Raw genomic sequence first — 14,062 nt, forward strand, 5'->3', positions numbered from 1 at the left:
GCAATTTCGGGGGCCCCTTCCATAAAAAAAAGCTGCAATACTATAGAATACTATATTCTTGTGGGGGCCCCTGTGGGGTCCGGGGCAAATTGCCCCACTTGCCCCCCAGATCCCCTGGCAGTCCTGATTTGTACAAGAGCACCACCTCCAGGTAAACTGGTGATGTTAAGGGTACTCTATTGAGATTTCCCTAATAAGATGGATGGAGCATATTTATTGAATGGGTTTACTGCTTAGGATCCCCTTTATGAGGGAAAGTAGTAATGTGATGTCCAAAAATTTGAAGTCCTTAGTGGGAGTGGGTTATATTGTAAAGAAAAAGATTATACAAGAGTTAAAGGAGAATAGGCAGGACCATTCAATCATCTGCCTATACAGAACTTGTGTGTTTCTCCCTTAGGGTTGATGCCTAAGAAAGCTCCGGGTGATTATCACTTAATTCATCACCTGTGATATGCATGGGGCAGCTCAATTAACAATGGAACAGACCCAGCCTTGTGTTCTGTTGGCTATTCCTCTGTTGATGAGGCTGTGCACATGGTTAGGGCTTATGGCCTGGGGCACTGATGGTCAAGTGTGATATCAAGTCTGATTTTCCACCACTGCATCCTTCTGACTTGAACTTTTTGGATTTCTCTTTCAAAAGATAATTCTATTTTGAGAAAGTTGTACCCAAGGGATGTACAATATCCTGTTTGGCATAGGGCAGTGATGCGGGAAGCAGATTTACAGTAGGTAGTACATTACTATTGTTTGCAGGCAGAGTGACTTCAGATGAGTGTATTAGTCTGATGGACACCTTTTAGGCCCTGTCTAAAAAACTGGGGGTACCCTTAGAGAAGTTAAAAACAGAGGGTCACCCCACTACGTTGACCTACCTGGGGATTGAGCTAGACACTCTAGTAGGTATATGACTCCCACCTCAGAATAAGCTTTAGGAGCTACTGGGGGGTTGTGTAGGAAAGGTATCTTCACTTTGCGGGGCAGGCATTCTGTGCCTGACTTGCAGCAGTCACCACAGGCATAGCCAGACCTCATCATTTAATAAGATTTACTAGAGAGATGAAGGCAGATTTGGGGAAGTTGGAACAGTTTCATTTTAATGGAGTGTCTCTGTGGAGGGAGGAATGGATATTCATGGCTGATTTACAGATCTACTTGGCTGCTTCGGGAGGTACAGGTTTGGGGGTATTACTCAGGCAGGTGGTGCGTCCAGCAATGCCCCTCTGCCTGGATACAAAAAGTAGTGCAGAATAAAACATTCTGGAATTTTTTTCCCCATTTCGGTTGCAATGGTCATTTGGGGAAAGGAGTTTGCTAATAAAAAGGATGTGGGTCACCTCAGAGAAAATAATCTGGGAACATGTAAAAGGGTGGACATAATGATCAGAGCTAAGCAGGACTTGGGGCGGATCCTGGAACTTTTCCAAGGAATAAAAATTATTTTGTCAGACTCATTGCAACATAGAGTGTGGCAGGGAACTGTGTAGCCCCCTTAGGTTGGCAAAGCTAGGAAGCATGTGAATAGGGAGGTAGCCACATCCATACATTGCATAGGGGGCACCAGAATTATTCAAGGAGCATGGGAATTTACTGTCAGACAGGAGCTGACACTTTTGGGGGTGTTAAGAGATGTCTGTAAAAGCAGCAAAGAGTCCTGTGGCACCTTATAGACTAACAGACGTTTTGGAGCATGAGCTTTCGTGTGTGAATACCCACTTCGTCAGATGCATGTAGTGGAAATTTCCAGGGGCAGTTATATATATGCAGGCAGAGATGTCTGGGAACCCAGCTAGGTGTGCAGGGGAAGGCAGCCAAGCTGACCGCTGGCACCTCTTTGTGATGGCTTTCCAGTGCAGGTACTCCATAGAGAAAGGATACGGTGATCAGATAAAATGGATTGGGAAAGGATTTAAAGGACGTATCCTTTAAAGGAGAAAAACTGGGGGTGGGAGAAGGAAAGGGGGGGAGGGTTAGGGGCTCCTATGACTTAATCCTCATTTAAATGTGGGGGTGGTGAGATCCCAGCAGCAGTTTGGCTGGGGATCAGAATGGGTGCAGGGGAAGGACTGACAGCAGCATTCCCTCAGGTATATGTAAATGATTATGGACTTACCCCCTGAGCACTTTTATCCGCTGGGGCCTCCCTGACATGTAGGGATAAAGTTGTGGTCTACTTAAACCACATCCAGTGTTTCCTGTCCTCCTTCTGGCATAGCCGGACAATGAGGAGTGAGACCTTGATTAAACATCTCTATCTAGCTATGGTATCTGATCACCTCACAATCTTGAATGTTGTTCTCACAACACCTCTGCAAGTTAGGGAAGAATTATTATCCCTGTTTACAGAAAGGGAAGTGAGGCACATAGAGACTAAGTAACTTGCCCAAGTTCACACAGGAAGTCTTTGGCAGAGCAGGGAACTGAATCAGGGTCTCTTAAGTCCCAGGACAACACCCTGACAATCCTTCCTCAAGGGTCTCCTCTGAAGGATGCACATATAATAATTTCATCCACACAAAGGCACAATGAGCAACTGGGTAATACTGCCACACAAGAAGATAAAAAGTCAGTACAGTTAGCGGATGTGATCCTGTCAGACCTCCAGGCATGGAAATCTCACAGATTTTTATGAGAGTTCCGAACACAGAAGGCTTGCAGAATCAGGATCAGATATTGCCTAATTTTTCCTTCATTATGCATCTCTTTGATCTAGTGGGTTTAAACCAGATCCTTACAGACACATTTTCAAAGCAACAAGCAGGGATACAGAGTTATCCACAGGACTAGTATTAACATCAGAGACTCCTGCATCAAAATCCCCAGAAAATGTTTGGAAAATTGACACTTCAAAATCTTTTATAATGCAGTTGTTTGTACTTTCTTTTAAAAAAATTAAAGAACATTTTAGTCTACATTGCTCGCCTCTCAGATCACAGATTACTAGTCAAACAGCAAATATGATCAAGAACATTTCACTTAAAATCTCTATTTCTTGTCTCCACAAGTTTTGAAATACAGTGAAACCCCGCTATAATGCGATGTTTGGGATCCAAAAAATTCCATCGCGATAAATACGGGGTCACAGTATAGCGGGGTTTCAAGCCGGACAGTTTAAGTCAGTGGTCTCCAACGTGGTGCATTGATGTGCGCTGCCTAGTGCCCAGCAAGGGAGAGATGAAATATCAACATATTGTAGAACAAAAATATTCTGAAAAATTTGAAAATCAGAAATGTTGAAACAAAAAAATATTTTTGACTGAAATGAAAGAAAACGTCATGGCCATTGCCATAGAAATTAATTTTTTCACTGTGATTAATCCAGGCCATTATTTAAATAAAATCAAAGGCAATGAAGGGTAAGATTCACAAAATGGCCAAAGAGGAGAAGGTGGAGATACCATCCTGTAGAGATTAATTACACTGTTAAACAATAATAGAATACCATTTATTAAAATATTTTTTGATGCTTACTACATTTTCAAATACATTTATTTCAATTACAACATAGAATACAAGGTGTACATTGTTCACTTTATATTTTTGATTACAAGTATTTGCATTGTAAAAAACCCAAAAGAAATAGTATTTTGCAATTCACCTAATACAAGTACTGTAGTACAATCTCTTTATCATGAAAGTTGAACTTACAAATGTAGAATTATGTACAAAAAACCTGCATTCAAAAACAAAACAATATAAAATTTTAGAGCCTGCAAGTCCACTCAGTCCTACTTCTTCTTCAGTCAATCCGACAGACAAACAAGTTTGTTTACATTTGCAGGAGATAACGCTGCCCATTTCTTGTTTATAATGTCACCTGACAGTGAAAACAGGCATTGTCATGGCACTGTTGTAGCCAGCATCGCAAGATATTTCCGTGCCAGATACGCTAAATATTCATATGTCCCTTCATGCTTCAACCACCATTCCAGAAGACATGCCTCCATGCTGATGACGGGTTCTGCTCGATAACAATCCAAAGCAGAGTGGACCGACGCATGGTCATTTTCATTATCTGAGTCAGATGCCACCAGTAGAAGGTTGATTTTTTTTTTTTTTTGGTGATTCGGGTTCTGTAGTTTCCGCATCGGAGTGTTGCTCTTTTAAGACTTCTGAAAGACTTCTCCACACCTCATTTCACTCAAATTTTGGATGGCACTTCAGATTCTTAAAACTTGGGTTGAATGCTGTAGCTAACTTTAGAAATCTCACATTGGTACCTTCTTTGCGTTTTGTGAAATCCGCAGTGAAAGTGTTCTTAAAATGAACATGCGCTGGGTCATCATTCAAGACTACTGTAACATGAAATAAATGGCAGAATCCGGGTAGGAGACATATAATTCTCTCCCAAGGAGTTCAGTCACAAATTTAATTAACGCATTTTTTTTTTAATGAGTGTCATCAGCGTGGAAGCATGTCCTCTGGAATGATGACCAAAGCATGAAGGGGCATTAGAATATTAGCATATCAGGCATGTAAATACCTTGCAAAGCCAGCTACAAAAGTGCCATGCAAATGCCTGTTCTCACTTTCTGGTGACACTGTAAATAAGAGGGCAGCATTATCTCCTGTAAATGTAACAAACTTGTCTGTCTTAGCGATTGGCTGAACAAGAAGTAGGACTGTGTGGACTTGTAGGTTCTGAAGTTTTACATGGTTTTGATTTTGAGTGCAGGTACATAACAAAAAATTTTCTACATTTGTAAGTTGCACATCCATGAAAAAGAGATTGCACTACAGTACTTGTATGAGGTGAACTGAAAAATGCTATTTCTTTTGTTTATCATTCTTACAGTGCAAATATTTGTAATAAAATAATATACACTTTGATTTCAATTACAACACAGAATACAATATATCTGAAAATGTAGAAAAATATCCAAAATATTTAATAAATTTCAATTGATATTCTATTGTTTAACAGTGCCATTAAAACTGCGATTAATCATGATTAATTTTTTAAATCACAATTTTTTTTGAGTTAATTGCATGAGTTAACTGCGATTAATTGACAGCCCTAATATGTTCCCATGACAAATTTTGGTTTTGATTAAACTGCATTTTTCAGCCTGAAAACTTTCTGAACAAAAAATGTTCACCAGCTCTAGTCACATGTGCCGCACATTCTGACCCTCATATCTACACACACACACAGAGCAATACTACTCTTTTTCTGATAGAAGAACTGAGCTAGTGTGTATTCCTTCACAAACTGAATAAAGTTTAAATCACCACTTTAATGAGAATCAAAACTTAAGCACATATCTAAGTACACAATTTAGCTGCAGTAGATACATGTTTTCTCCCTTGTTTCCTCTCATACCTCATCCTACTCGTTCCGCTCCCTCACAGTTCCCCCCCTCAGTCATAAAATCATTTTTGTGAATCTTATGAGTTCATAAGGACTATGTGAACGTGTGGTCCAGCCGCTGCACCAGGCAGCCTCAGGCAGAGCTATCTTCTCCCAGATGGTCGAGTTATGGTCCCAAGCAGAAAGGAGTTCTCAAGGGAGCCAGGTTCCTCCATTGTTCAGGTCCACTGGAGATGAAAGTAAGGGAGTTTGGCTAGTTCCCTTATCTCACTGCTGCTCCTAGAAACCTCCTGCTGCATTGTCTTTCCTCTGAGGCTTAATAAGAAATGGTGGGCTCCTGCATCACATCTCCCTGGTGCTCCTTGGCACGACGAGCTCCAGTGAATTACATCCCACGGGAAAGAGAGGTAATAGAAGGGATACTCAGATAGACCCTTTGCCCTCATCTGCTGGCGCTTCCCATTTTCCTCCCCACTCCTATCCATTAAGGAATTAAAAAACAGAATTACAGAATCACTAACCTTGTCAGCTCTTCTTGCAGCTGAGCATGATCTGGTGGAAAGAATTTCACCACAAATTTTACGACAACATGCTTAGGTCCTGGCAAAAAGACAAAGGAAAATTCATGAAACATTTGAAATAGTCTGCACATTCTCATACAGAAATAGACTATTAAGTCTAAAATAATGCGTATTAGTCTGTGTCTCCTGCTAGTATTTTTGACGTTCCTCAGATTAGTTAATAACCTCTGTTTAATAGATCGTAAAAGAAAGCCTAACACCTTCCCACTAATGTTTTCTTCCCTACTCCCTTCTCTTTCATTCCCTCTTTTTCCCCACCCTGAATATTGCTGACAATTTTGCACCCTTAAGCAAACTACTGTTTCTATTAATCCCTTTCTTTCTTTCATCATATATTCCTGTCTCCACATCCTTGTGTCCCACCTTGCTGCCACTATCAATAAAGTTGTTACCTCTAGTATTTGAAACAACTTTCTAAATCTGCCACTGCCTGGCCCCTTCAATGGGCTTTGGAATAAACCCTCCATGTGTTTAACATAAAGTTTAGTTTAAAACCAGAAACAACAAAAGTAAAACACTTTACATACAGAAACATGATCATTATCGTGTTCGGTAGAAATTGACTCAGCATGCTCAATATCAAAGGGATATGATCAATAACTTGAGCAGCCTATAAATGTAAATTGGTAACATTTAAATTGCATTCTTTCCTCATTATTGTAACAAACTCTAACACTGATCAAAGGTGTGTTGTGTGAGTGTATAAACATTAGGTATTAAACAAAGGATTGGTTGGCTACCAAAGATGAATTTTAATTATCAGACTGTTTAATTTTAAAATATCATTATGAATATAATTTAATAGCACACAATATGTATTATAGATATATATCTGATGGCAAAAAAATCCAAACAAAATATGAAGTTAATGTTCTAATTGAGAGAACCCCTTTCATCTAATTGAGGGGTTCACAAACTTCATTGCACCGCACCCCCTTCTGATAATAAAAACTACACAACCCCAGGAGGGCCACCGAAGTCTGAGCCTGCCCCAGCTCCACCGCCCCACGTCAAGGGGCCAAAGCTCCAGCCTTGCCGACCTGGGAGGAGGGCCTGTAACCTGAGCCCCGGCACCCATGGACAAAGCCGAAGCCCTTGGGTGGTGGTGCTCAGGCTTCGGCTTCAGTCTAGGCCCCAGCAAGTCTAAACCAACCCTGGTGACCCCATTAAAACAGGGTTGCAGCCCACTTTGTGGTCCTGACTGACAGTTTGAGAACCGTTGATCTAATTCAACTATTTTGGACTGATACAGTAAATGACAAAGAAAGCACTTACTTCTAATCTGTTTTATAATAGGTTTCAAAAGGTCCAGCCACACCTAAAAAATGAAAGAAAGCATAGTAGTATTCTCCATTATACTAAGTTATTCATATATGACTTATTTTTCCAGACTGCTTACACTCCCAAAGTTATCCACAAAGGCTTTTCTTCCTCCATATAATTAATTCTTTGTCACAAGGAATTAGATACCTAATGTGCTGCCACCGTGCCTCATCCTTAGAAACAATATACATTCAGAAATAGAGGAAAACAGTATCTTCCACAGATTAAGGGGTATACTTCTCCCTCATTTATTCCAGATTTTAACAAAATTAAAGTGAAACTGTGTCACAGTGTCGGGGCAGTCAATAAAGGGAAGTTTCTTACCTTACCGTAACTGGAGTTCTTTGAGATGTGTGGTCTCTACCTGTAGTCCTCTAGGGGGTAAGCATGTGCTCCATGCACCTGAGACTGGAGAATTCTGGCTAGCAGAGTCTGTTGGCCCATGCCTGCACCCCAGCTCTCCTTATGCGCTGCATCGAGGGCATAAGGGGTGCGACGGATTGATTGCCTCACCAGTTCCTTCTTTACTACAAATCAGATCACGATCTGAAGCAGAGGGGAAGAGGGTGGGTAGTGGAATACAAGTAGAGACCATACACCTTGAAGAACTCCAGTTACTACAAGGTAAGTAACTTTTCTTTCTTCTTCGAGTACTGCCTAGTCCCTGAGAGTATTCTGTTGGTGGCGACTGACAACCAGTACTTAGAGAGGAGGAGGGTGTGAGGACGCAGGAGGTGTTCTGGACCAAGCAACATCTCATGAATGTGTGGATGGAACTCCATGTGGCTGCCCTGCAAATATAAATCAGAGGCATCTCTTGAAGTGATGCTACTGAGGCTGCTTGTGCCCTTAGAGAGTGAGACTTTATCCCATGTGGGGGAGGAAGCTATACTAACTAACAGAGTAGGATACAGCCAGAGATCCACATGGAGATTCTCTGAGACGATACAGCTTATCCTCATACATGTTCTGCTAACAGCCTAGGTGATTTTCTGACCGGTTTCCTTCTCTGAAGTAAAATGCCAATGCTCATCTCATGTTGAGGGAATTAAGTCTCCCCTCCTCACTAGAGGGATGGGACTTCAGTCAATTTACTTACCTGTATTTTTCCCGGTCTGCGTGAAATTCTGAAACAGTTTTAGAAATTAATTTTGGGGTGTAGTCATAGCAAGACTTTATCCTGATGAAATATAGTGTACGGTGGGTGAACCATTAACACTCCAAGTTCACCTACCCTACTGGCAATGAGGAAGGCGACCTTAATTGACAGTGAGACATGGAACACATAGCTAACAGTTCAAAGGGTGGCTCAGGGAGTATGGAGAGCACTAAATTAAGATCCCAGTCAGGGGCTAGTTTCTTGACGGGCAGAAAGGTTCTGATCATGCCCTTCAAAAACCTGGCTGTTACCAGGTAGGTAAAGATCAAGTAACTGTCCATTGGCAGACATGCACTAACTGCTGCCAGATGAAAGTGCACCGTGCTAAGAGAGAGGCACATCACCTTGAGGGTAAGAAGATATTCCAAAACAGCTGAAATTTCTTCTGTCTCTGTTGAGACAGAGAACCGCCTCCATTTGGACATATTTTCTAGTGGAGTCCTTCCTGCTACTGTTAATGATGACCTGTATGGCTTCAGAGCAGAGTGTTCTAGGCTTGCTGACAATCCAAATACCAAGCCACAAAATGAGGAGCATGGAGTCTGGAATGCCTGAGCCTGTCACTTTTGTGGGTCAGGAGATCCGCACAATTCTGAATGCTGAGACGTGGACTGGATGACATTTGAAGGAGGCTAGGAAACCAAAACTGTCTGGCTTTGGGCCAGCTGGGAGCAATGAGGATGGCTTGTGCCCTGTCTAGTTGAATTTCTGTAGAACTCGAGGTAGTAAGCAGAATGGAAGGAAAGGCATAACCAAAAAGTGATTAGTCCAAGGTAGGAGGAGTGCATTGGTCTTGGGCTTTCGCTGGAGTACTTTATTTTCCACTTCCCAAGTGAAGGTATTTAATACAGAATCAGGTAACTCCCACTCAACCAGCCTCAGCAAGCATTTTGCCACTAGTCACGCCAGTGAATTCTGGGTGACTGGGAGGTATACTGCAAATAGACTGCTGTCACACACACATTAAGGGGCTCTCCATCATGGCAGAGGGGCCCTCACCTCAGAGGGAATTGTTACTATGCTATTCAGGCTATGCTTGCTCTGTATATGCACTGCTCATAGCCAAGCTTGCAGGCAACGAAGGTGGAGTCTGGCAAATGGTGTTACATAAACACATTACGCAATACAGTCTAAGAGAGTAAGGGACATCCAAAGTGATGTTCAAGGGTTGTGCGTAACCAAGCCTATGAGAGCACCTATGGCATGAATTCTGTTCCTGGGAAGATAAGCTCTCGCCTTGATTGAATCCAATATCGCTTCTATAAATTCTATGGTCTGTGTTGGAGACAAGGTAGATTTTTACATGTTTACACTGATTTCCAGGGATGCTAAAAGGAGCAGCAACAAGCTTAATGTCAAGACTTCCAGGCAAGACCTGCCAGTCAGAAGCCACTTGTCCAAGTATGGGAAGCCTGTGGCGTCGCCTTGTCTGAGCTAAGTTGCTACTTTTCAGAATACTTCTGTGAAGACTCTGGGAGTTGTAGCTACCCCACACAGGCACATTTTGTACCGACAGCGGTGAGGCCCTACCACAAACCTGAGAGATTATTTGCAAGAGGGATGAATGTCCACATGAAAGTATCTCTTTCATACTGAGAGCTGTAAATCATGTGCCTTTTTCTAAGGATGGTAGTATGGGTGCCAACGTAAACATGCAGAATTTCAGCTTGCAAACAAGAACATTGTGTTGACACAGGGTAAGGATGGGTCTCCAGCCTTCTTTCTTCTTGGGAACTGAGGAATACTTTGAGTAGAACCCTCTTCCCTGATGTTGAGGGGATACCTGCTGTATTACTCTTCATTGGAGAAGAGACTGTATCCTCCTCGAGACTGTGGGTCTGGCAGGATGAAGATATCATCAAGAGTGGTATAAGTGACCATTACCTTTGCAGGTTGTGATCTGTCACTCCATGCCACTGGAGTGGTAGTAGGTGGTGGTCCCTTATGGAGCTGTGAGAGTACTACCAGTGATTTTCTATGACCTCATGATCTCCGATGGTACTGGTGGTCCCTGACCTTTCAGGTCTCGGTACTTTGGCTTAGATAGTACCACAGTCGATGTCGAGGTCAATTCAAAAGCTGGTACTGAAGAAGCCTTGCTCCTATGTCTTCTGATTATGCCCATGTGACTTAGAATGATCTAAGTCTTTGTGGCCAAGCCGGAAGGCTTGCCTGACCTGGATGAGTCTGAGGAGGGATGTCTTTTCTTAGAGGATCTAAGAGGGGATCAGCTTTTCTGTTTGCTTAAATGCCTCTTACTCTCATGAGGGAGCCCAGCCAGAGAGTCCTTCTCTGTGACCTTCTAAGCTCTGGAGTTAGGCACAGAGCTAGTGGGCATGCACCTTGCTGACTCTGGCCAATGTACACGTGGGGTCTCCCTGGCCTGGTCAGACTGGGGTCTCATGTCAGCAGATCGGGTCATAAGCGGTCATTCCTAGTGGTTGGAGTAGAAGTCAGACCTAATGGTTGAAGTTTGAAAACCAGAGCCAAGGGTCACAACAGTGTCAGAACCAGGGCTGATGGTCAGAACCAAGACAGAGTCTGAATGACAGAACCCAGGGTCAAGACAGAGTTGGAGTCAGAGCCGAGAGTCGGAATCAGATTGCCAGGGGCCAAGGAAGGTAGAAGCAGAGCTGGTTCTGAGGCAGGAGCAAGGCTGGGTCAGGATGGGAAGAAGGCTGGGTGCAGGGCAGGATCTGGGCTGGAGCTGTGGAGGAGCAAAGCAGGAGCAGGGCTAGGAGACAGACGAGCACAGGGAAGCAGGGCGTCCGTGGTTGTGTGCATTGAGCAGCCAGTGAGCTACTGCTGCTGCTGGGCTTAGGATAACTGATCTACTGCTGACTTCCTCAGCCAATTCGGCAGCGTGGTCCATTGGGCAGTCTAGCTGGCTCGTTATGGTGCCAGGTGTACTGACCAGGCACAGCTGCAGGGCCTTACTCCTAACATCTCATTACCTGCTCCAGGGGGTGTTTTTGAAGATGGAGCTCTCATGTCTACTGCATTTGGCTGGGGAAGGAGCATCGGAAACTGCACTTGATGGAGATATGCACCTGCCCAAGGCAGCAGAGATAGCACTGGTGGTCATCACTGAGTGAAAAGGAGCAGGGACAAGAAACAGTTTTTGAAGCTCAGAATCATGGGCATAAGCCAAATCCTGCACTGGGAGACAATGAGGGCTTACTGGGGTGAGGACTCTAAAATTAGCCAACCCTAACTATCAAAACCCTAACAATAAGGAAGAAAAATATAACTTTGAATATATGGACAAAGAGAAAGGAGAAGCTCCAGACAAGGAAGGATTCTGATACATGCCATGCAGCAGTCAGAAAGAACTAGAGAGGCAGCTGATCCGCACCACCCCTTATACTCTCAGTGTGGGGCACAAGGAGAGCTGGGGTGCAGGCACAGGCCAATGGATGCTGCCTACAAGCAACTCTCTGGTCTCAAGTGCATGTTCATGTTGCACCTGCATACCCCATAGTGAAATAGGGGCCAGCACTCAAAGACGACTCAGTGTGCCATGGTAAGGGAAAACTGATAAGATACATTTAAAAGTCTCCCTAGAGTGCCTCTGTAGGGAGCAGAGACAAAAACAGGATGTATCCTTCAGGAGAACACACGCCAGATCCTATTGCAAGGAATGGTGGCAATGCAAATCAAGACTATCACCTAGATTAGTCTAAGGAAATGTGGGCTATGGGGGCTTGTGACATTAGCTGGAGAGCAGAAGGCTGGGAAACTCAGAGGAGTGATTAGGAGACAATAATCCTGATATTGGGGATACGGAAAGAGGCATTTCTTCCTCAAGAAGACACTGAAAATACTGAGAGGACTTCCCCATGACAGGGCAACAAACTTTAACACCAACCATTTGGATAAGATTGGATGAGGGGTTCTGTCTGCACAGCAGTGTGAGGCAGACACACTACTCAAAGTCTGAGAGAAAAGATTTTACTCTCTGGCCATGTAGCATTTTCTCTCTTCTCTGTCAGAAGACGCCATATCATTGGGCTTTGCAAAGTACTTAGATGCGGTATGTTATGCCATGTCATTTTATTTATTTTGATCTTATTATTCTCCAACTTAATAAATCATGTTTTTACTATTGTGTGAGCATTTCACACAGACCAGCCCTGTGTAAAGAGGAGGTGGTCTATGAAAACAGGGTGTCTAGACCCAAAAACTGCACTCATACTCTCAGTCAAAAGGACATCGACAGAGGTGCAGTGTGTTGCAAAAGGCTACAGTGGGCAGCAAAACCAGACAGAGGCCAAACAACCAATGTGAGGTGGAGGGAATTTGGGAGAAACATCTCAGCCCTCAGTTAATAAATACATGTCTAGAGTTATGGGAGGAATGGTGAACAGTTTTCAGAAGGGGTAAGGACCAATCTAAAAGCCATAAAATTTGCCCCAGAGAGCAGATTAATCACATTGTCCTCTCACGAAAACAACAACAATATATTTTTATTACGAACACACAAATGAAAGTTGACCCTGAGCAGTTTTTAATTAGGCAGCGCTTGGGACACCCTCAATAGCCTCAGGAACTACACACACACACACACACACACACACGCTTCTGTTAAAATTGTTCCCATTTCTAATTATTTTCATAGTTATTACAGAGCCAAGCTAGCTCCTTGGAGGCACTATTGTCCTCCGGCCCTATTATTCAAGTAATTATATATTCACAAAAGTTTCTCTCTGAGATGAAATTCTCATTCTCCTCCCATTCAAAAGGTGACTCCCCCCACTCTTTTTTATGGAAGGTGTGAAGAAATCTATTTGGCCATTTGTTAGTTACTCAAGGATGGGAAAATGGTGTTTTTTACTTGTTAAAAAACTAGTTCTGACATTCTTTGGCATTCTGATAATTCAGAGTGTTTTGTTTCAGAAGCTACAACTTGGCATGTACACAATTCCTCAGTGAAGAATGTGTGCTTGCCAAGTTTGGAGGGAAAAAAAGACTGAGAAATAACCAAGTCACAAGAGTCTGGGCATTCTGCATTTTACCCAATAGCATATGGTTCTGCGCAATTTGGTTTCGACTAGTGCTAGATTGTGATCCTTGCCCGGCATAAGGGGAGTTGTATAGCGGTGTCATTGCAGGATTTCTGTATCCAGAGAATCCCAGTTCCTTCTGCAGTTTTTCTTTGTTATAGGAGATCAGGTAGTTACTACAGAACCATCCAAGGTGCAGCTTACTGGGGGACAGGGGCAAAACCAAGACTTCACCAATATGGCCAACACTATGCATTCAGAAACTGTGAGTCAGGCCCCTAAAATCATGAAGCAGGACAAAGAAGGAAATTAAAACAAAAATAATTGGGGGGGGGGGTCTTTTTATTTGACTTCTGGTTTTGCAGCATTTAGGGTTCATGTTTTTAAGCTTTTCGCTGCAACTCTGAGGGACAGAAATTTTTTCTTAAATGAAAGCTGAGATTCGCAAGTAATCTGATGCCAACAGCTGTAGATTTGAGGAAGGCATCAAATATCAGACTTGTGATAAAATTGCAAGAGTTAGCAACAGTGCTTCTGTTGCAAGGGAGAGATGCAGCTCTGCAGTCTGTTCACACCCCAGTGTGTGAAGCAGTGATCCATGCAACGTCATCTTTACTTGTGTATGCAACCATGTTAGGACAAGTGACAGTCTTGCCTTCTACAAACATATCATGCTATAGCT

The 14,062-nt window shown here is 43.0% G+C and overlaps 1 protein-coding gene across 4 annotated transcripts in view; it reads right to left on the minus strand.

Moving 5' to 3' along the window:
- FARP1 (FERM, ARH/RhoGEF and pleckstrin domain protein 1) overlaps nucleotides 1-14,062 on the minus strand; it is a 356,237-nt gene that overhangs the window by 116,846 nt on the left and 225,329 nt on the right. For all 4 annotated transcript variants that reach the window (XM_050947809.1, XM_050947801.1, XM_050947782.1 and 1 more), the window contains exons 4-5: nucleotides 7,171-7,213; nucleotides 5,836-5,914 (exon numbers count right to left, since the gene is read on the minus strand). In XM_050947809.1, coding sequence (XP_050803766.1) covers nucleotides 5,836-5,914; nucleotides 7,171-7,213 — 122 coding nt within the window. The remainder of the gene's footprint in view (nucleotides 1-5,835; nucleotides 5,915-7,170; nucleotides 7,214-14,062) is intronic.

This window comes from Gopherus flavomarginatus, chromosome 1, assembly GCF_025201925.1.
Source record: "Gopherus flavomarginatus isolate rGopFla2 chromosome 1, rGopFla2.mat.asm, whole genome shotgun sequence".
In the NCBI taxonomy this organism is placed as follows: Eukaryota; Metazoa; Chordata; order Testudines; family Testudinidae; genus Gopherus; species Gopherus flavomarginatus.